The following is a 21,034-nucleotide window of genomic DNA, read 5'->3' as shown; positions in this document are numbered from 1 at the left end:
CCTATTGGGTTAACACGTGGAAAAAGTAAGTTTCGTGAATGAACGAAATTGAATTAATTGTTTCGTTTATATTGATGCCAAACTGTTGAATCAAAATAATAATATTTACATTTTCAATTGGACAATACAAGAAAAGGGAAAAGTAAAAGGATTACAAATAATCAGATGATTTAAATTGTTGAAATGATGAATTTCAAGTCTTGTTTTTGTTTTTATTTCTAGATTTTGGCCTGATCTTCATCTGAACAGATTTCAATGGTTGATTTGGTTTCCACGAATTCCAATGGATACCCGGTAATTGGCCTTTATAATCATCTAATCTTGTAAACTCGCCGGTCAAGAAAATTTGATAACAAGCGAATCCATTGAACCACCAGCCGCCATAAAAGTGACCACATCTCAATGTTTGCCGATCAGCGATTCTATCACGAGTATTAAAAGCGCTGTTATTATACATAATCAATTGTTCACCAATAATCGCATGAGGTCCCCTGGCATCGGCAACAATTAACTTATAACTCTCATCTTCTGATCCAATTTGAAAATGACCGAAATCCAATGAGATACATTGACCATCCCAAGATTCAAGGTCAATCTGAAGTGAATGGTCAAATCGATTTGTTATCCGATGAATATGTTCATTACCCAACCAATACTCGTCCTTTTGATCACCGAATCCATACTTATATAGGAACCAATTCTGATTAAAACTGATTAAATTGTTTGACCTGGAATCAAAGTTTCCACGACGAAGGATAACCTGGAAAAGATTTTTTTTAGAAAAAAAAGAAAATCAAATCAGCAATTAATCAAATTCTCACCATGAGAAAGAATAACAAAACCTAAAGTCAGGCCAAATAATCAATTTGTCAACAATTCTAATACTTGTACCAGAATAGTAATTAAGCAATCGATGAACAATTAACTCACCATCCATCCACCGCCATTATCATTCATATCACACCAAACCCTTGATGGCCTCGGCTCCATCATAATTAAATAAACGCCATCACAAGTGATATTATCATTGTAAATATCGCCACAGGTTTTCCAGGTTGATTTAAGAGGAATCGATTCACAATTAACCATTGATGTTTTGTTCGGAGTAATTAAGCATCGACGATTCATTTTATCGGAATAATCAATTAACTCTAATTGGTTCATATCTTGATCGTTTTTTTGATTAGCGGAAAGTTGATCGGCCTTTGTTTCAATCGGTTCTGTTGTTACAATCAACTGATCATTGTTAATTGTTGTTGTTGTTGATGATGATGAGGGTAAGGGTGATGATTGGATTGATCTTGATTCTTTAAATCTCCCATTTTCACAGAATTGATTGTTGGTTAGATTTCTTAATTCATCTATTTGATTGTCCAGTTTAAAGTTCATCTCTTGAACAGCAAATTTAATTTGATTATCAACCTTATCAACTTTATGGTTTATTTCATTTTTAATTGAGTTAATTGTCCCAATTAGATCAATTTGATCAACAACAATTCCTGAATCAGTTAGTTCATTAGTCCAACTCTTTAATTTACCATCATTACCACCAACAATTAACTCTTTTATTTCATCCTTAGCCAAATTAACATGACGATTGATTAATTTCTCGGTGTTGATTAACTTTTGCTCCCAGAAACCTTGTAATTCATTAATTGTATCAACAGATATTGAAGGTGTTGTTTGATTGTTGTTGTAATTAAGTAGCGAAGATAAAATTTTCTTAATTTTCTCCTCAGTTGAATTGTGATTGATTATCACCATTGTTTGTAATCCTCTAATTGTATCAGCGATTTCTTCAAATTTTTTCGCCAAACGTTCAAAGTTATTCTCAATTAATCTCTCAATTAAACCAAATTTAATTTCCAATTGTCGTTGATTATCAACCAATTTACTGTTGGAAATTAAATTTTCCAATTTAGCTTCAGTTAAACTCAATCGAGCAGCTAAACTGTCCATAAACGTTTCCTCGGCCATCGGTCGATTTGTCCATTGATTACAATCATCTCGAAGATTTTTGACCGATTTGAAAATTTCATCGATTACATTTCGTCGGATAATTGGATTAACTGGACTGGCAACATTGTTATTAGAATTAATCGTTTCACCACAATTAACTTGATTAGCACAGATGATAAAGAACACAAAATAACCCACCAAAGTAATTAAGTTAATTGTCCAATTACTTAGGAATCCAAAATAATGAAACATTGTTTTAACTAACATGACGATCACAATTAGTTGATTCTATCAATCAATCAACTCTCAATTTCAAACTTTTCATAATAATTGATCAATAATGATAATAAATAATCAGTTGATTATGATGATTGAAAACATCCCACGATTGAAAAAAAATAAACCTACAATTAATTTAAAGTTCAACAATCAACACACAATAATATTTGATGAAACTAAGAAAACAAACTGATTAAGTAGTTAATTAAGTTAAAGGTTAATGATGATGTTGTTTAATTGTGTCCTCCTACTTTTGGAAACAATTCAAATTGTTGATTACTCTCTCTACCAAATTGAGGGTTGATTAACTTGCCAATTTAACAAGGGAACATTAAATTATAATTCACTTTGAAATTGTAAAATTTTAGGATAGAAAATCAAATCTAAACAATCAGTTAACTATTGACATTAAAACGGTTACGATTTTTGTCCAGCGTCGTGAGGCCATTTGTTAGTTTGAAGGAGGAGGAGGAAATGATGGAGGATGAGGATGAGGATGAGGAAGATGAGGAGGAAGATGAAAGGAAGATGGAAGATGAGATTTGACAGTAAACCGTTTTTCTTGTGTTAACGGACAAATAAATTGTCTATGGAAAGATATTAATAGTAACTAATTTGTTTCGCTTGAAGAATTCACAATTACAAGAAAATTAAGTTTTCCATTTAATTTTAAAATCTTGTAGAAAATATTTTCTAAGTTCAAGTTCAATGTCTTGAGACGATTTAGATTGTCGCTTGATTGTGATGTTTTCGTCTCTTGATTTTCTAAGTATAATATAATTGTAACAATTTGACTACAAGCATTTTGGATTTACAATTAACTGTTGATGAAATTGGATATAACTAGAGATCCATTGGTCCCACCGAACCCAAATGAATTGGTTAAAGCGATTCGTCTGGTTGGTTGATTAGAAGTGGAATTGGTCTGGTTAATTGGTTTTTTCGGCCACTTTATTGATTTGTTTGCGACCAAATTTAATTCCGTATCAATTGGATTGTCCAAGTTAATTGTTGGTGGGATTAGACCTTTGTTGACAGCTAGACAGGTGAAAATGGCTTCGACACTACCGGCAGCTCCTAGCAAATGTCCAGTGGCACCTTTGGTACTTGTGATGGCGATTTGATTGGCATGTGGACCAAAGAGACGCTTAATTGCCGTTAACTCGGCGATATCTCCTTGAGGTGTTGAAGTCGCATGACAGTTAATGTGATTGATTTCTGATGGATCGATTGAAGCATCAATCAAGGCCGATCTCATACAATCATGGGCTCCTGAACCATCGTCGGGTGGTGAGGTTATATGAAAGGCATCACCCGAAAGTCCATAACCAAGTATTTCACCATAAATTGTAGCCCCACGATTTTTGGCATGATTCAACTCTTCGATCACCATTAGTCCAGCGCCTTCGCCCATAACAAATCCACTTCGATGAGCATCAAAAGGACGAGATGCTCGAGAAGGTGAATCATTGAAATCACAGGTCAGTGCACGGATACGGGAAAAAGCAGCCACTGATGAAGGTCCAATCACCGCTTCGGTCCCTCCGGAAATCATAACATCAGCTGATCCTTTTTGGATGAAATTAAAACCATCGCCAAGAGCATGTAAACCTGTGGTACAAGCAGTAGATACACAATGATTTGGACCTTTAAGGCCAAAATGAATGGACACAAAACCAGCGGGCATGTTGATCAAAATTCTGGTCAAAAAATGCGGATTGAAACGATTATAACCTCGATCCTTGAACACTTTTACCTGTTCGTAAATATCATCAACATTACACATTCCGTTCCCAATGGTGACTCCGATTCTTGATCTGTCAACTGTTTCCAGGTTTAATTGTGACGATTTAATTGCTTCATCAGCAGCAATTAACGCGTACAAAGTTGACGTGGACATTTTCCTAACCTCGGCGGGTGAAAATTTCCCCTCCAATTGTAACTGATCCTCCGGCACATAAGCAGCCACTTTACAAGGTAAATTATCATAACCTGGACCTTTGATCAAAGTGATTCCAGAGATTCCGTTGATTAGATTGTCCCATGATCGATTGACACCAACACCCAATGGACTGACAATTCCTAACCCAGTGATGACAACTCGTCGCGATGCCATACAATTAAAAGAAAAGGTGAGACAATTTAAAAAAAGAGAGGAACAATCAAAACAAACCACAAACACATGAATGGAGACTCAGAGTCATCTGTTAGTTTATTTTCACCATTCTCACAATTGTGGCAATTTCATTTCTCCTTCAACGATTTGATTGTTAATACGAATGGAAAATTGTTCGAGCAATCAAAATGAACCGATAATTGGGAGATTCAGAGGGCCACTTGTTGATTCAGTCGTAGACTGAGAAAGACAATTGCCTTAGGCACCGAACTAAACATTTCGTTTGATTAAATTTCTCTCAAGAATTAATATATTTTTCGTTAATTTCAATGTCTCAGCTCACATTTATACGATTTACAAGTTTAACTCTTTTGTTTGGATTCCTCGGTAAGTCTCTTTAATTTTGATTGTTAATCAATCTCTTGATTAACAATTTGAATTTAATTTTTTTCTTTTCAATTTAGATAACTTTTTTTAGAATGAAGAACAATTAATCGAACACAGTTGACGATGATAGTGATGAAGATGATGGATATGATTTGATACAGTTAGAAAATTATCAATGGCAAGTAAAATGTTTTGAAAAATTCATCAGGGAAGAGGCTGGAAAGTAGGTGATGGGTCAGGATAACGGGACAATTTGAATGCATTTAAGTGTTGGATTAGCAAAAAAAAAGTTAAATAACAATTTCAACTTGAGCAAAGTGGACATTATATGGTGAATATTTTTTTTTGTTGAAAAAATGCTTGACCATTTAATCAAATTTAAACTGAGTTGATCAGTGAGTTTGCTTTTGATTAGTTGATCATTGAGCTTTTTAACAAGACGTTTGTCCTGAGAGAAAAAGTTCAAGGGAGATGACGATGAATGAGGAAAGATCATTGTAGTGAAAATGATGGTTGGTTATCGCAAGTAGATTTATGGTTAAATTCTTGATTGTTGGGACATTTCAATGATTGAATCTCTGTTTAGATGGTTGGTAGATGTCTCTTAATTGTTGACCCAATTTGACTAATGATTAGTTCGTCATCTTTTACATTGCCTCATATTTTTATAACCATTTTGAGAGTTCTCTTTCAGATTCGGTGATCTTGTTCTAGAAATTATAGAGAAAAGTATTGAGATTAGATTAATTTAAAGATTGATAGAATATTTTAAATTTACCTTTTACGTTTTTTGGCTGTTAAACTTTCTTGCCCAGAATCTTCATCTTCAGCTTCACTTCCCGATGAAGAATCTGAACAACATGAACCTGAATCAGAGCTTGAACTTGAAGAGTCAGTTGAACTATCAGAGGCAACACCGATTTCCCTGTTAACATCAATCAGATCAGCAACTTTTGCGAGTTCGGGTCGTTTTTCACTCAAAATTTTGTGCCATTTTGATGACAATTTAGGTCTACCACGGACTGTTTTATGCCAGACAACTGGAAAATTAGTTAGAGAACAAAAATTTTGAGTAACAGCGCAGGTAGATGTAAGATTCAATACAACATGCCACCAACCACCAGGTACAAATACCGTTTCACCGGGTTTTTGAATAATTTCAAGGGGAGCATATTCAGGTGACCAGTAAGGAGATTGTGTCCTCGGATAGATAACATTAAACCAAGTAATTGCCTCGTCAGTTTGATGACCTCCCTCACTTATTTTCACTTTAATCAATTCTTTGGGTGTTGTAGTAGGAAAAAGACACCAACGTTTATAACCATGAATCAATGCATTCCAAGCACTGGTCCCCAGTGGATCAATATGAATACCTGTACCCGATCGAGGTGGACCCATGACAAACCAACGATATGGCGGACGGCGATTTTCACCAGCATATTTGTAAAGATCATCTTGAAAGTAACTGGGTATAGCGTAATCCTCCAATAGACGACCTTTCCTTGGATGCTAATGAAGATAAATTTCAGAAGAAGAAGAAGAGAGGGGAAAAATTAAGACATGATAATAAGATAAATATAAAAAGAAAAGATTGGCAAGACAAATAAATAAGAGAAAGGAAATAATCTAATCTGATAGAAAATCAGTAAAATGATTTTATCAATGGAAAACAGCAAATTGACTGAGAGAAATTGAATAAACAAGTAGAGAAAGAAAATATTTCTCATGTTCTATTGATTGTTTTGACATTGAAACTTTCTAACCAGCAATTGGAATAAGATGGATGAATGAAGGTGCAATCTAATCCGTTTATCAAGGTATTATTGATACATGGCAACTCAAAATTAAGTAATAATATCTATGTAGTATATGATATTCATAATTCATATGCTGTCATAGAGCCAACATGAGTTAATAGGGATCATGATGATTATGAACGCTCTCTTACCTCTCCAAAACTACTGTCAAATATATACAAAGGACTGTCATCTTTGTTATTATTCATATAATAAACGAAATATTTCATCTTAAGCTTTACACTGTATCCTTCATTGTCTTCGCCACATTTAAACTTTTGATTGCGATACTTTTTGGCCAATCTCTGGAAAAATCAAAAAAGAAAGGACAAAATTTAGATTAGTTATTAACTACATACTGTATATGTACTGTAAACTTACTGATGGTGTCCATTTTGCTGTAGCTTTCCAGTCTTTGGTGGCTCCGGTAATTACTACAGGTTTATAAATTTTCTCAAATTTCTCAACAAAAGTATCATGGGAACATTTGCTAACATCAATTCTTTCAACATTATCTTTATATTTGGTCGGATCGAGAGTAAATTTATGGGCATAATCGTGGATTCGCCATTTATCAAAATTGTTACCAGCCAATTCTAAACATGGAAAAAAAGAATAAAATTGTCATCAATTGATTGAGATAAACAAGAGAAAATAATAGTAAAAAGAAAAATCCATCTAGAAGAAGAAGAATATGATAAAAAAGAAACTGACACAATCACCCAAACAAACAATTCTTATGAGAATACAATCTAATCAATACCGTAAAAGGTTGAAAATGGAATTATTTTCCCATGTTATTGAGTAATTTAAGTTAAATCATTAGAGTAAAGCCTAAATTTGGATATAAAGAATAGAACAAATTGATTAACAAAAAAAAGAGAAGCTAAAAAAAGGAAAAAGAAAAAACCGCAAGTCAATGGGAAGAGAAACAAGACAATTAGAACCAATATGGTAATAGAATTAAAATTACAATTCAACTAATGAAACACGTAATGTTGAGGAAACAATTAACTGTAATTAAGTTGATTTATCAAAAGAAATTAACATTTAATTCAATCATCAGCGAAGAGAAAACAAAATTAGCCTGAGACTCATAGAGATTAAGGCTTACCTGGTCTCGCTTTCAGTCGGGCTTCATCTATTTTCCTTTGGGCTCGACGTTCAAATCGTAATTTGTTGGTATCCATTCCATTAATTAGTAAATCAATCAACAAATTAATTAACTAAATCAACTTTTATTCTAATTAAAAAAGAAGAAAAAAAAAGAGAGAGAAAAACAAAACAATTCTAAAAATATGAACAGTTGAACTCTGAGAAAGAAACGAAGACAGTAAATTAGAAAGAGAAAAACATATGACTTAGAAAGAGAGAAAAGAGAAAAGAAAGAGAAGGGCGGATGAGTCAGCTGTCCATGGAAAATTTTGTCTCGATGTTTGAATTGATTTTCTTTCACAATCCTAATCATCGACTGTCATGTTAATTGCTTGTTAAATTGTTGCTAATTTATGTTACGTGAACTCATCGAAAGCAAAGTGAACATTTAATTGATCATTTAATTGGAGTTAAAATGGAAACAGTTTCTTCATCTTCTCACTTACCGGCTAATCCGCCATCATGGATTCTCAATGTAACTCATTGGAAATTTACTCTCATTTACAATTAGATTTAATTGTTACTGTCAAAATTATTCTTCTATATTCTTCTGTTAATTAACGATGGAGAAAATTGACAATTTAATAATCATTTTCTATCTCGTTCTTTAATCATCTTCATACTTATTTTCCCATTCTATAAATATAACGTTCGAGTTTTTTTTTCTCTCTCACTTCATTACTAATTATGATTCTCTAATTAGTTTAAATTGTCATTGATTCTTCAATTATTATTATTTATAATTGTCTGTGTTTTACTTTGATCATCAGTTAAAATTGAAAAAGATCAACTTTAACCTTCTCATTATCATTTCATTCATTTGGATTAACGTAATTAACTGTACCTGTAATTAGTTTAATCATCAAATGTGTAATACAAATGATTAAATCACATTAATCAATCAATTGTGAAAACTAATTTCAAAATCAAATTAACTCAAAGTTGTTAACTTTTTTTTTTTACCAAAACCGAGAAATCAATCAAAATGAGACGAGCCAATTATCAATGTTAATAACATATTTATTATTATCAATATTATTATTATTATTATTATCATTGTAAATAATGTAAATTTATTATTAATTAATTATTAATATTATAAATTGTCTGGCAAAAAAACCTTTTCAGTTAATAATATGTATTTCTAATTGTTGGTATTCAAAATACTGCGAGACTTTTGTTGACGATGTTGTTGTTGTTGTTGTTGTTGTTGTTGACCATTAACGTTGATTAAATTGTTGATTTAAATTGTAAGTTGGTCGATGAACAAAAACAAATTAAGATAACACACAAATAAGCACTTTGAGAGCTTAATTGCTCATTGATCTTGATGGTAATTAAAACAAATTGTTGAAATCCTTTTCGTCTTCTGTTGCTTGCATATGTAAAATAAAACCAAATTGCTTAGAATCAATAATTTTTTTTTTGTTTCATAAAAGGCTTGAGCCATCAAATTAAGTTGGTGAAATTAACGTTGATTGTTGGGGGCGGGGTAATTGTTTAAACTTTTAAATTGTTCATTGATTGTGGTTTGTATGATGTTTTTGCTTTTTCATTGAGAATATAAAAATAAGCCAAATTTTGGGAATGGTAAAAATGTCCTTTTCTCATTCAGTGTACGAGTGTGTGAGTGTTGACAAACTAAATAATAAACTTTTCTCCCAATTTAAATCCTTCCTCTTGATCAGTTTTTCAAATTAATTAATTTTTTTGATGTTTTCTCCTTTGTTGCTTTTTTCACATTGATAAAAATAGTTAACATTTTAAAATTGGTTTGTTTTTAAAGTCCAATCGCACAAAAAAAACTGTTATGGTCAACACACACTTGATGATTTGCTTTTCTGTTTCTTTCATTGTGAGAGGTTTTTTTTGTTATTAAAATAAATCAAGCCGGACTATCATCATTTGGTGAGTCATCTAATGGCGATCCGATGGATCCATCATCTCCACCTCCAGCACCACTCATTGAACCTCTTTTAGTACCCAGGTAGCCCCTTGAAGATCCTCCTGATGAGCCTGGACCAGAGCGTCTGTTAAATTGTTAGAAAGGACAAGAAAATTTTATTCAAATTAGTTAAGTTAATCATTGGTGATTCATAAATTAACATGGTAATCATGTTGATGATAAGTGTGAAATTTTCATCTCATGATTGACATGATTGACAATTAGTTTGGCAAAGTTAAGGGAAAATAGATTAAAATAATTACCTCAATTTATTCTTGAGACTTGCTATTTCTCTGGTTAGATTTTCATTGGCCTCGACTGCGTCTTCGTAGTCTCGAACGGTCTTCCTACGAAGTGTCCTTTCCTTTGAACATTCTTCTTCCATTTCCTCTAATTGTCTCTTTAATCCTTTCACTCGGTTATTTGCTTTCTCAACTTGTTCCTTAAATTGGTCAGTATGTCGACGTTCATCTTCGACTTGTACTGCCATCTCTTTGTTTCTCTTCTCCAATTTTCGAGCCGCTTTTGTGGCCGCTAATTTCTCTTTCACTTCAATGTCCAATTGTTCCTCGAGTTGAGCAATCTTAGATTCCATGGAAGCAAAACTAGCCTTGGTTCGAGATCGTTGTGATGTTTCAACTTCTGCCAATTTAGCTTTAAGCTCTTTGTTTGCCCTTTCAATGATCGACTTGTCGTTCTCAAGTTTCTGTAAGATCGCTCGTTCATTGTTCAACTCAACATTCAATGCTTCAAGTTGAGCGGTCACTTTACGAAGTTTGTCTATGGCCATTTCAGCGTTTGATTGTTCCTCTTCAAGTTCTTCTTGTAATTGGGCAATTTGAACTTCTAATCGACGTTTATCTTCTTGCATAAGTGAGAATCGATTAACATGATTTTCAATTTCTTCCATCAATTCTTCCCGGTCATTTTCCGCTAATCGACGGGCACGATCAGATGCTGCCAAATCTTCTTGTAGATGAGCGACCTCAGCTTCCAATTGTTTAGCCTTCTTTTCAGCATCTTTAGCTTGAGCAACCAATGATTCTCGCATTGAAGAGGTTTCTTCCGAATCTTTCTGGAATTCCTTCATTTGAGCTTGAAGGCGCTTATATTGACGATTGGCCTCCTCTTTCAATCGATTAGCGATCTCTAACTGTTGTTCTAGTTCACTGTAATCACTTTCGAACTTCTTTTTGGCCGCCATAGCAAGACTCTTTTGTTTTCTTTCATCTTCGAGCTCTGCTTCCATATCTCGAATTTGTTTCAATAATCCTCGACGTTTCTCCTCTGATTGTTCATCTCTGGCTATCAGATCACGTTCAAATTGAGCCTTTAATGCTTGCATATTAACCTCTAACCTTAATTTAGCATCTTCAGCAAGTTGAAGTTCATCTTCCAACTCTTCAATTTGAGCTTTCATATCGGTTACTTGATTTTCAAGTGTTCGCTTAGCTTTTTCCAATTCATGGACATTCTTATCGGTAGCACCTTGACTGTTCACGAGTTCATCCAATTCGGTTAAAAGTTGTCGCTTGAGTCTTTCCAATTCTTCATATTGTTCTTCTTTCTCTTCTAAGGCTCGCATCAAGGACAGAATCTTGGTTTCTTTTTCACGAGCTTCCCTCTCGGCATTATCACGTTCACCGGCGATTCTTTCAGAAGCTGCTTTCTCTTCAGCTAACATGGCATCGAATTTACGTTGTTTCTTTTCAAGCTCGGATACCTTGGCCCGTTGATTTTCCAATTCAACATTAAGATCTTCAAGTTCGGATTCAAGTTTCTTCTTTGATTTTTCAAACTTATCGGAAATACCAATTGTTTCGACCAATTTTTGCTGAAGAATTTCAATCTCCTTAGTTAACCGTTTCTTGATCTCATCACTTGCGGCTAACATGTCATTCTCGTCATCGGTTCGCTTCTTACATTCATTGATTTGAGCTGATAACTCGGCAACTTTTTTCTCTAATTGTTTCTTAGTTTCTTCCTCTTCTTCCAATTGTTCAAGAAGATTTTCTTTCTCAGATTCCATTTGACGAAGTCGAGTGGTAAGGGATAACTTTTGTTTAGTTTCTTCATGAAGAAGATCTTGTGATTCAGATAATTGAGCTTCCAAAGCTTGATTGTTACGATTTGCTTGGATTGCTCGTCTTTCAATTTCTTCAAGTTGACTATTCACATTATCCACTTCTGCTTGTAATTTGGATGCTTTTTCAACTAATTCAACTTTACCTCGTTCCATGTCAACATATTTGGTGGTCAGTTCATGTAATTGAGTTTCCAGTTGTTTACGACGACGGTCACTTTCTTGCCGAATGGCAGTTAAACTTTTGATCTCGTTGGCCATATCAGCGTTTTCCGCTTCAAGATTACCCTTGGCTTTCTCTAAATTTGCCTTGGCTCTTTTCAAATTGTCCAATTGTTCGTTGAGTTCGTCGATACTCTTTGAATATTTGGCTCGTAGTTCACCAATTTGAGTCTCGTGTTGAGAGGCTTCCTCTTCGATAGCACTTTTAATATGATGTAATTCTTGTTCACGTTTGATGGCAATTTCCTTTTGAGTTGCAGTCACATCAAGAGAATCGAGAAGTTCATTTTTCAGAGCTTCAAGTTCCTCGTTAAGGTCACGTTTTTGTTTCTCTGCTTTTGCACGGGCAACTTTTTCACTTTCCAAATCTTCTTGAAGTTCCACCAGTTGAGACTCAATATCCCTTAGAGCTTTTTGGGCTGCACCCTTATGAACACTTTCTTCATCACAGCGTAAATAAGCTAAACTCAATTCTTCTTCACGTTTTCCTAATTGCGTTTGAAGCTCCTCGAGTTGGAGACGCTTCTCATTCAACTGTTCTTTAACATCATTCAACTCGGTCTCAAATCTCCTTTTAACTCGCTCCAATTCTTGACGAATCTATGGTTACAAGTGGGAGAGATAAAAAATTAGAGGAGAGGCCAAAAAGGTGAAGAAGAGAGAGAGAGAGAGAGGGGGGGAACATAGAAAGTGATGTAAAAATTAATTAAGGGGTGAGAAGGATAGAGTGAGAAGGAAGAGAAATTTAAATGAGAGAGTAGGATAAGAAACAAAAAACCTCGACGAGATTAGAAATGAAGATTATTAAGAAATCAGACCTTAATTCATCTTTTTTCAGCTCAACTTGCTAAACTGTCTTAAAACAAAAGAGGAAAACCTAGATAATAAATTGTTAAAATTTTCTTTATGAGCCAAATTAGTGAATCAACTGTATATGATAACTGAAATTCAAGTAAATGAACAATTAAGCAAATAGATTGAAGTAGCAACTTTTCTTTTCCATGGAAATAATAGATTCGGTCGACAACCTGAAGGAAAAACTTTTCATGTTCAGAGAGAAAACTAACAAACTAAGAATCTGAGTGAATGTTAACCCTTTCATCTCATTGTTGTTACTAAACTTATTGTTGAAAAGATTGAGAGACAAGAAAGGCCAATAGGAAAAAAGACAATAGGAAAAGAGTGATTGTGATTTACCTGAGTGTCTTTTGAGAGACGATCTTCAAGTTCGGTTATGGTCGCTTCGTGTTTGGCTTTCAGTTTACTTAAATGTTTCGCTTTCTCTTCTTCCTCGGAGAGAGATTTGGAAATTTCGGCTAATCTTTCTTCGAGTACTTTTTTCTCTTTGACTAATTTGTTATTGGAATCTTCAAGAAGAGCATTGTCCTCTTCTAACTTCTTGACTTTGGCGTCTAATGTACATTTTTCTAACTGTATCTTTTGTCGATTGGCTTCTTCCTCTTCCAATTGTTCTTCAAGATCTTGAATGACCACAGCAAGTTTCCGTTTCTCGGCGGTCAAAGATTGATTCCTTTCTTCTTCTTCTTCAATACGAGCCTCAAGATCATGAAGTATATCTTCCAATTCTTGTTTACGTGCAGCAAGTCGAACTCGAGCATCTTCAGCTTCTTGAGCTATCTCAGTTTCTGCTTGAAGTTGTTCTACCAAAGCAGCTTTCTCTTCTCTCTCAGCGGCCAATTTCTTTTCCATTTCACCGATTTCCAATTCAAGGCGTTCCTTCAACTCTCGAACATGACGAAGTTCATCTTCTTTGGCAAGTAACTGTTCATCGTGTTTGGTTACCTGAAGTAAAGGTTTAACTTTGGTGTACAACCTCCACCAAGACCAGTTACGCAGTTTGAGATAAGCTGCACAGTTACGTTGAATGATTCGAATAGCATTTAATTGTTGTAAACGTTTCTGATAGTTTCGACGTGCAATTAAACCACGACACATGGCTTGGAAATTTTTGATTAAATCAGATATTTTTGCATCTCTTTCCTCTTCAAGTTGAGCCAATACTCCAGCTCGGAAGAAAATTTTACTTTGACCGATACGATAAAGGTTGGGATCTAAATCAAGTGCTGCAATCATCTTCCCACAAGCCAATTTACCGTCCATAAATCCCTTGGGTATTGCATTGGGTGTGAGGAGTTCATATCTGTATAATAGTAAATTAGAATTAGTGAAAAATAATAATAATAATAAGGAAGAAAAACGAAGGTTGAAGATGAAAAAGAAGATGAAGATGAAGACAGGCAAGTGAAGAGAAGATGAGAGAAGAAAAATGAAAGAGTAAGAATATAAGAGCTATTTTAGAAAATGGATGTGATGATGACGAAGAAAATGATGGAATCACACTTATCATCATCATCCTTTTTTACATCATCATTGTCACAAATACACTTAACATATATTGGTAAATTTTCACTCATCTCACAGTTGAAGTTTTAACCATAATTACGAGTACGTATATAAATACAATTATTGTTTTCAAGGGCGGTAACCAATGTCATTGCAAGAAAATATCAATAGTCAATAAGAAATGATTACACATGAATAAGTTAAATGATTCTGTCAATTAGTTTGGAAAATTATTATTGATACATATTATTGGTTTCGATTTAACTTTTTTGAGTTACTGTTTTTACCCGGGAATCGTAAAGGGATAAGATTAGTGAATGAGTGGATTTGAGAGAGAAAGAGACAACATTAATTAACTTTGGAAAATCTTATGATTATTATCAATTTACGGAATAGAATTTAAATTTTAAATCTTTTAAGTGACATTTCTGGACAACCCACTGAGGGCAAGGGAAGATGAAAGATCATCATTCTCTATCTTTATTCATCCTCATCATCATTATCATGGAAAAGTGAGAAAAAACTTCAAAATTTATTGTGAGTCTTGAGAGTTTGATGAATAGTCTTATGGTCAATTAGCTTTCAAATATCAGAAATTAAGTGTAAACATTGATATGTTTTTTTCTTGAAAATGTCTCAAACTTTGTATTTTGTTTTGGCACTTATGTCATTAACTATTGAATCAAAAGTCGATCTCAAATAGTAAAGTAAACATGGGAATAGATAAGATCATCATAATATCCTAATCATTGGTATAATTGTTTTACAGGTTCCGTTGAAATAATCAACCTGGAATCACAATAAACAGTATGTTAATCATATCCGTTTAAAACATTTGTATAATCCAGATAGAGTAATGAAAACAAGAAGCAGAAAAAAAAGGTGTGTAAGGATGAGAATGAGGGAGAGAGAGCTAATGACTGTGTGTTTATATTTGTGCCACTGTTAAAAAAAGGGGATGACGAAGATGGAGATTGTATATTCAGTATCATTCAGTGAGTATTTAGACAAATGAAAGACGTTAAGAGTGAGAGAGTGAGTGAGAGAGAGAGAGAGAAAGAGGTGGGAGAGCTATGGAAATCAGGCTAATTGGCGTGGAAATTGCTTTGTAATCAAAATAAGGAGAGAAGGTTGTATTTGTGAGAAAAAGATTCAATGATCAGATGCTTAACAAAATAGCGATGAAATGATTCATCATAAGTTAATCAAAGTTACAACTGTGTTGAGAGGAAGAGAAGGGAAAAGGTAGGAATATGAGTGAGAGAGTAAGAGAGATGACGATAGAGTGAGAAGCTTTTAGAATTAACTTTTTACAGTCACATCGTAAATCACCTTAACAATGACGAAACAATGTAAATATAAATAAGAGCAATTAAAAGTAGCAAATGATTGAAAAAAACAATAATGGAACAATGAAAATCATCATAATGAAGAAAATTATAATAACAAAAATTATATAACAAAATCATCATTATAAAAAGAATAACAATAAACCACAAAAGAGAAAGGGATTAAGAAAGAGAAAAAATAGCAAAGAGAGAGAGAGAGAGAGAGATTGAGTTTGATATTAATCTGATGAAAAATTAAACTCTCATTTCTCCCAATTGATAACCCGCCACTTAGAAGATGTAACTTATATACTATTTCATTCTTGTGAGTTGTTTTCATGTTATCCTGTTTTTTAGATTCAACTTGATATTTATTGTATCATCATCTTGATGCTTTCTCTTAATATTTCTACCCACTTGCTATTAGGATCTAAACAGATGATGATGATTAGGATGATGGCGAAGGAGAGGAAAAAAAAACTCATCGACAGATAATTAGAACCAAAGTTAAGGGATGAATATGGCTGTCAAAGATATTTCATTATTCAAATAAGTTACAACTAATCATGATAACGAGAGGTTGGAGATCTTGTGAGTGAGTGAGAGTAGATTAAGAAGGATAAAAAAGTTTGACTTTCAAGCCATCATCCTCTAAAATAGAAGCAATTTTCATGGGATATCCATGAAGACAACTTCGTCGGGAAATTTATCATCTAAACATGGAATCAGAATCAATAAAATTGTTTTAAATTGTTACTTCTCATCGATTCATATTTTTATTTGTTTTCCTTTTTGATTTGTTATTGAGTAAACATCATATCCCGGATGCATTGATGATAAAAAATAAACCTATCAAAGTAAATGAATACTCTCACACAATCACATAGAAAATTAAACTAATACAAAACAAATTAGAGAGAGAGAGAGAGAGAGAGAGAGATTGTAATTAATAGTACTCAAATTTTCATTATGTACCTTAAACACTTTCACATAGGTATAAATGTGTAGATAAATGAATGGAAATTGAGTTTATGAGAAACATTTCCTGGCTCAATTTGATAGGCTAATGTAATCACGATGATACATAGAAAAGGATTAATCATGTCCAATGATTATTATCGATAATGAATGAAAAATGAACAAAATGTCTAATTTAAGCGACGATAAACTTGTATAATCAGATTAGCTGAATTTTCCCTGTGTTTCTTATGGTGTTTTTTGAGACACTATTTGTTAGAGGGGTTTGGATACGAGCCCAGATATTTCCATTAACCATTGAGTTAGTCTTTTCTTTATCGTCTTAGGTTATTTTTTTCATTCTTTTTCTTTTATTTAACTTCTCATCTTCACTCTCACTCTCTGTATCTGTAACTCTCTTTCTCACTCGAAAACTGAGAGACTTTGTTACTATCTTTTGATTTGAAGGAAAAACACACAGACACACTAATATGTCCCAAGACCCTAATGGTAAACGACAAGTATCAGTAATGAAAAAAAGCTGATTCTCTTTCAATCAACATCACTTTTTGTCTAATGTAACTAAAAAGAAACATGCAAAAGAGAGTGAGAATTATAAAAAGACAGAGTGAAAGAGAGATTAAAAAAATTCTGAAAGTTCTTGTACCTAAATGTATAACAGAAAAAAAACATGATCTAAGCACATGTTCAATTATGTAGACGATCAAATTAATGTGAACCTTTTTTTCATTCAACTTCTTTTGCAGTTTCGATTCGACATTATCATTGAAAATCAGGATTTCCTGACAATACTGAGCAGAGAGAGAGAGAGAGAGAGAGAGAGAGAGAGAGAGAGAGAGAGAGAGAGAGAGAGAGAGAGAGCAAAAAGAGATTGAGAGGAAAAGAGTAAACTTGATTGTTGAAACCAACCTTTGCCTGAACTCTTGGAAAGGTATACGATTGGGAAAACCTTGACGGCAGATACGAATTCCTTCAAGCACACCGTTACATCTCAATTGGTCAAGAACTAAAGTGGCATCAATTTTACCGGCTCTTTTTTCGTGATTGGGAATGATGCATCGTACGAAGTTTGGATTTGTGTTTCGTAGAGTAACCATCAATTTGGAAAGTTGATCTTTATAGAACTGACTGACGGTTCTGAACATTCCTTTTCTCGTTCTTGCTCCGAATTGGGTGTCTCCCATGGTTGCCATTCCCATACCAACAATTTCGGCTGTAAATGAATCATTTTTGAGAATAGAGAGGAAAATCAAAAATTTGATTAGATAATCATCGTTAAATTATTTATATTATTCTATCAGAAGCTTTTTTTTTTGGTTAGAAATAGAGAGAGAGAAAAATATACAATTAGTTTACAGTCTCCCTCTAATCTGACGAATAAAAAAAAGTGATCATCACTAGGTAATAGATTGATTTTCTAAATATTGTAATGATGATGAGCCAATAATAATATTATTATTAATATGATAGTTGATAAATTTATGACTATTTATGATTATTATCTTTTTGATTACCAACGATAGAAATAAAAAGGTAAAAATAATTGTAATTGATTGTTTACCATCTTTCCATATTTGCATGATAAAAGGTTCTTGTGAGTTTTGTAAAAGAACAACAACATTCTCGTTCAATGGATCCATGTTCTTCATCAACCATTGATTAGCTGAATAATCAACCTGTGAGTTGAATTTGTAACCAGTGTAACAGATGAGTTGGATGTTGTTTATAAGGTAAAGAAGATGAATTGGTAATAGGAAAGAGGAGAAAGATAATAGAAGATAACAAACATATGAAGATAGTGAGAGAGAGAGAAAAAAAATAAAGTGTAGAGAGATGGAGGAGAAAAAAAAGAAAGAGAATTAATGTTTTATATAAAAAGAAAAACAATGGAAAAGTGACCTTAAACTAAATGAGAAATGTTAATCTAATACATACCTTTCCAGCGTAGTGAATGATGCTGAAATCAGCAGATACTCGGAAATCAGATTTGATGAATTTTGGGTGGGTTGCATGGGCTGAAACTAATTTTTCGACGAAAGTTTTATCGGTCGCTTTTGGGAACCAACATTCCTCATCAAGAAGAGCAAGAATACCCATTGGCTAAAGTAGATGGAAAAAGAAAAACAGAATAAACATTAAAATCATCTGATATTCATTTGGATGTTTGTTTGTATTAAAATTAGTCACCTTTTCAATTAGATCGATTGTTGGTTGAAGATCAAGGCCAAAATCAATGAATTTCCATTCAATGCCTTCTCTTTGATATTCTTCTTGTTCCAGGACAAACATTGTGTGATTGAAAAGTTGCTGTAACTTTTCATTGGTATAATTTATACAAAGTTGTTCAAATGAATTGAGATCAAATATCTCGAAACCGGCGATATCAAGTATACCAATGAAAGAAGCACCTTGTCGTTTGGTTCGGTCAAGTGAACGGTTAATACGGTGGACCAACCATTTGAACATACGCTCATAACAGGCTTTAGCAATCGCTTCAACGGCAGATTCAACTTGCTCTTTTGTTTGAGCCTTGGTGACAAAATCACGACCAACTCGAAGGCGAGGTTTAAGGAATGCTTTAGTCATCTCGGTTACATTCATACCAAGAAGGTGACTTATCTTTTGGGCAACCGTATTATCGGGTAAAGTGGCTTGATCTGAATTTCTTTCTTGTTTAAATTTCATATTACCAAATAATAGAACGGCAGAGATTACTTTAAATATGGCACTTAAATCTTCAGGACTGAGACCCATTATTTGCATAGCTTGAAAAGTATTTTTAAATTCAAAGGCATCATCAACACCCGGTACGGGTACATTACCATGGGTGAGGAATGTGTAATTTTTAACATCTTCCAAGAGAAATTCTTTAGATTGTTCGGGTGAGGCACCATTTAGTAATTGGTAGAATATATGGAAACACCTTTCATCTACTGCTTGACGGATGGTACGAGACTTTTCCAATAGATATGTTTCAATATTGGCACCAGCGATGAAACCCGATGCATCAAAGTTGATACGAATAAATTTACCAAAACGGGAAGAGTTATCATTTTTAACGGTTTTAGCATTACCAAAAGCTTCAAGGATAGGATTTGCTTGGAGTAATTGTTGTTCAAGTTCACCTGATTGCATGGCGGCCATTGACGATTTGGGTTTAGACGAGGCAACAAAGGCTAAATATTGTATTACTTTTTTGGTGTTCTCAGTTTTACCGGCACCCGATTCACCTGTACAAAGGATGGACTGATCTTCACGATCTTGAAGCATTGATCGATAGGCACCATCTGTAACTGCGAAAATGTGAGGTGGTACCTCGTGTTTCTTTTTACCTTTATATAACTCGATAACCTTTTCGGTATAAATGGGAAGCTTTTTGTATGGGTTGACAACTACACAGAATAAACCAGAATAGGTGTAAATAAGGCAAGAGAAGTAACGATCTTTTAAATTGTGTAGAACGGAGGCTTCATTAAGACAGGTCAATTCGGCCATGTCTTCAACTTTGTTAAATCTTGGTGGGTTCATTTTTTGAACATCATCCTTGGGAACGGTAACTTTTTTACCCGTTTCAACAATTTCAACCTCATATTCATCTTTTGTTTCACCTCTTATGGAAGCGGAGACAAACCCTTGGGTTTCATGAGGAATCCAGATTAACTTTTTTGATGACCATTCAGCTTGTTGAGCTGGATCAGCAACCAAATTCCTATCAACAACTAGATATTTTAATTCTGGATCCTTGGAAACATCAATACGACCATTGGCAGCGACTTCCAATCCAGCCAAAGAAGAAGCCATGTTAATATAGTTGTTGGCGGTGGTGGTGAATAAGAAAACACACACACAACAACAGAGAGAAACAATTTAAGAAGAAGAAGAAGAGAGAACAGAAAAAAGAGACAAAATTCAATATTCAACTCTCCTCAGTCTCTTTAGTTTCACTTATCTCTCAAAAAGAATAATAAAAAGAAACAAAAAAAAAGGTAAAGTATAAAAAGGTAAAGGTAGAGATAGAAAGGGAGAGAGAGAGAGAGAGAAATAGATAGTGATTGAGATGCTGTTGCTTTTTGATGATGATGATGATGGTGATTACACAGAGAGAGAGCAAAAGATTAAGAAGTAAAAGTAACAGTTGTCAATTTCACCAGGTAATGAAGAAAAGATTGTAGAATGTAATTAACATGAAGGAGGCAAAAAAAGATGAAGAGACAATAATTATAATCAAACAAAAACAAATTAAACTAATCAACTACTAAAAAAAAAAGTGAATAAAAGTGAATAAAAATATCAAACATTCATCTTTTCATCATTGGAAAATGAAAGACGGGAGAGAAAAGAAAGAGGAAAGAGAGACAGAGAAGAGACAAAAGAGAGAGAAGGTAAAAGAAAGAGAATTAGAAAGAAACGTTAAAATAGAAA

The 21,034-nt window shown here is 33.7% G+C and overlaps 4 protein-coding genes across 4 annotated transcripts; all 4 read right to left on the bottom strand.

Moving 5' to 3' along the window:
- Positions 1 to 48: 48 nt before the first annotated feature.
- Positions 49 to 2,723, bottom strand: LOC128395308 (angiopoietin-1-like). The gene is made up of 2 exons (XM_053355722.1): positions 931 to 2,723; positions 49 to 760 (listed from the first exon to the last, which is right to left on the bottom strand). Exons 1-2 carry the CDS (start codon positions 2,224 to 2,226, stop codon positions 194 to 196), a joined length of 1,863 nt encoding a protein of 620 aa, XP_053211697.1. The 5' UTR covers positions 2,227 to 2,723; the 3' UTR covers positions 49 to 193.
- A 147-nt stretch (positions 2,724 to 2,870) lies between these two features.
- On the bottom strand, positions 2,871 to 4,453 carry LOC128395309 (3-oxoacyl-[acyl-carrier-protein] synthase, mitochondrial-like). Its single transcript, XM_053355723.1, has one exon. It carries the CDS (start codon positions 4,352 to 4,354, stop codon positions 3,056 to 3,058), a length of 1,299 nt encoding a protein of 432 aa, XP_053211698.1. The 5' UTR covers positions 4,355 to 4,453; the 3' UTR covers positions 2,871 to 3,055.
- A 293-nt stretch (positions 4,454 to 4,746) lies between these two features.
- LOC128395311 (bifunctional arginine demethylase and lysyl-hydroxylase JMJD6-like) lies at positions 4,747 to 8,339 on the bottom strand. Its single transcript, XM_053355725.1, has 5 exons — positions 7,652 to 8,339; positions 6,919 to 7,133; positions 6,690 to 6,842; positions 5,520 to 6,250; positions 4,747 to 5,451 (listed from the first exon to the last, which is right to left on the bottom strand). The coding sequence occupies exons 1-5, from the start codon at positions 7,725 to 7,727 to the stop codon at positions 5,382 to 5,384; spliced, it is 1,245 nt and encodes a 414-aa protein (XP_053211700.1). The 5' UTR covers positions 7,728 to 8,339; the 3' UTR covers positions 4,747 to 5,381.
- Positions 8,340 to 8,691: 352 nt separating this feature from the next.
- Positions 8,692 to 20,925, bottom strand: LOC128395303 (myosin heavy chain, non-muscle-like). The gene is made up of 7 exons (XM_053355717.1): positions 18,800 to 20,925; positions 18,548 to 18,712; positions 18,174 to 18,288; positions 17,522 to 17,825; positions 13,140 to 14,103; positions 9,901 to 12,542; positions 8,692 to 9,722 (listed from the first exon to the last, which is right to left on the bottom strand). The coding sequence occupies exons 1-7, from the start codon at positions 20,411 to 20,413 to the stop codon at positions 9,578 to 9,580; spliced, it is 5,949 nt and encodes a 1,982-aa protein (XP_053211692.1). The 5' UTR covers positions 20,414 to 20,925; the 3' UTR covers positions 8,692 to 9,577.
- Between the last annotated feature and the right edge of the window lie 109 nt (positions 20,926 to 21,034).

The sequence above is a fragment of the Panonychus citri genome, unplaced genomic scaffold, assembly GCF_014898815.1.
Source record: "Panonychus citri isolate SS breed McGregor unplaced genomic scaffold, ASM1489881v1 Contig00141, whole genome shotgun sequence".
Lineage (NCBI taxonomy): Eukaryota > Metazoa > Arthropoda > Arachnida > Trombidiformes > Tetranychidae > Panonychus > Panonychus citri.
This window is presented reverse-complemented; position numbering and strand designations above follow the sequence as displayed.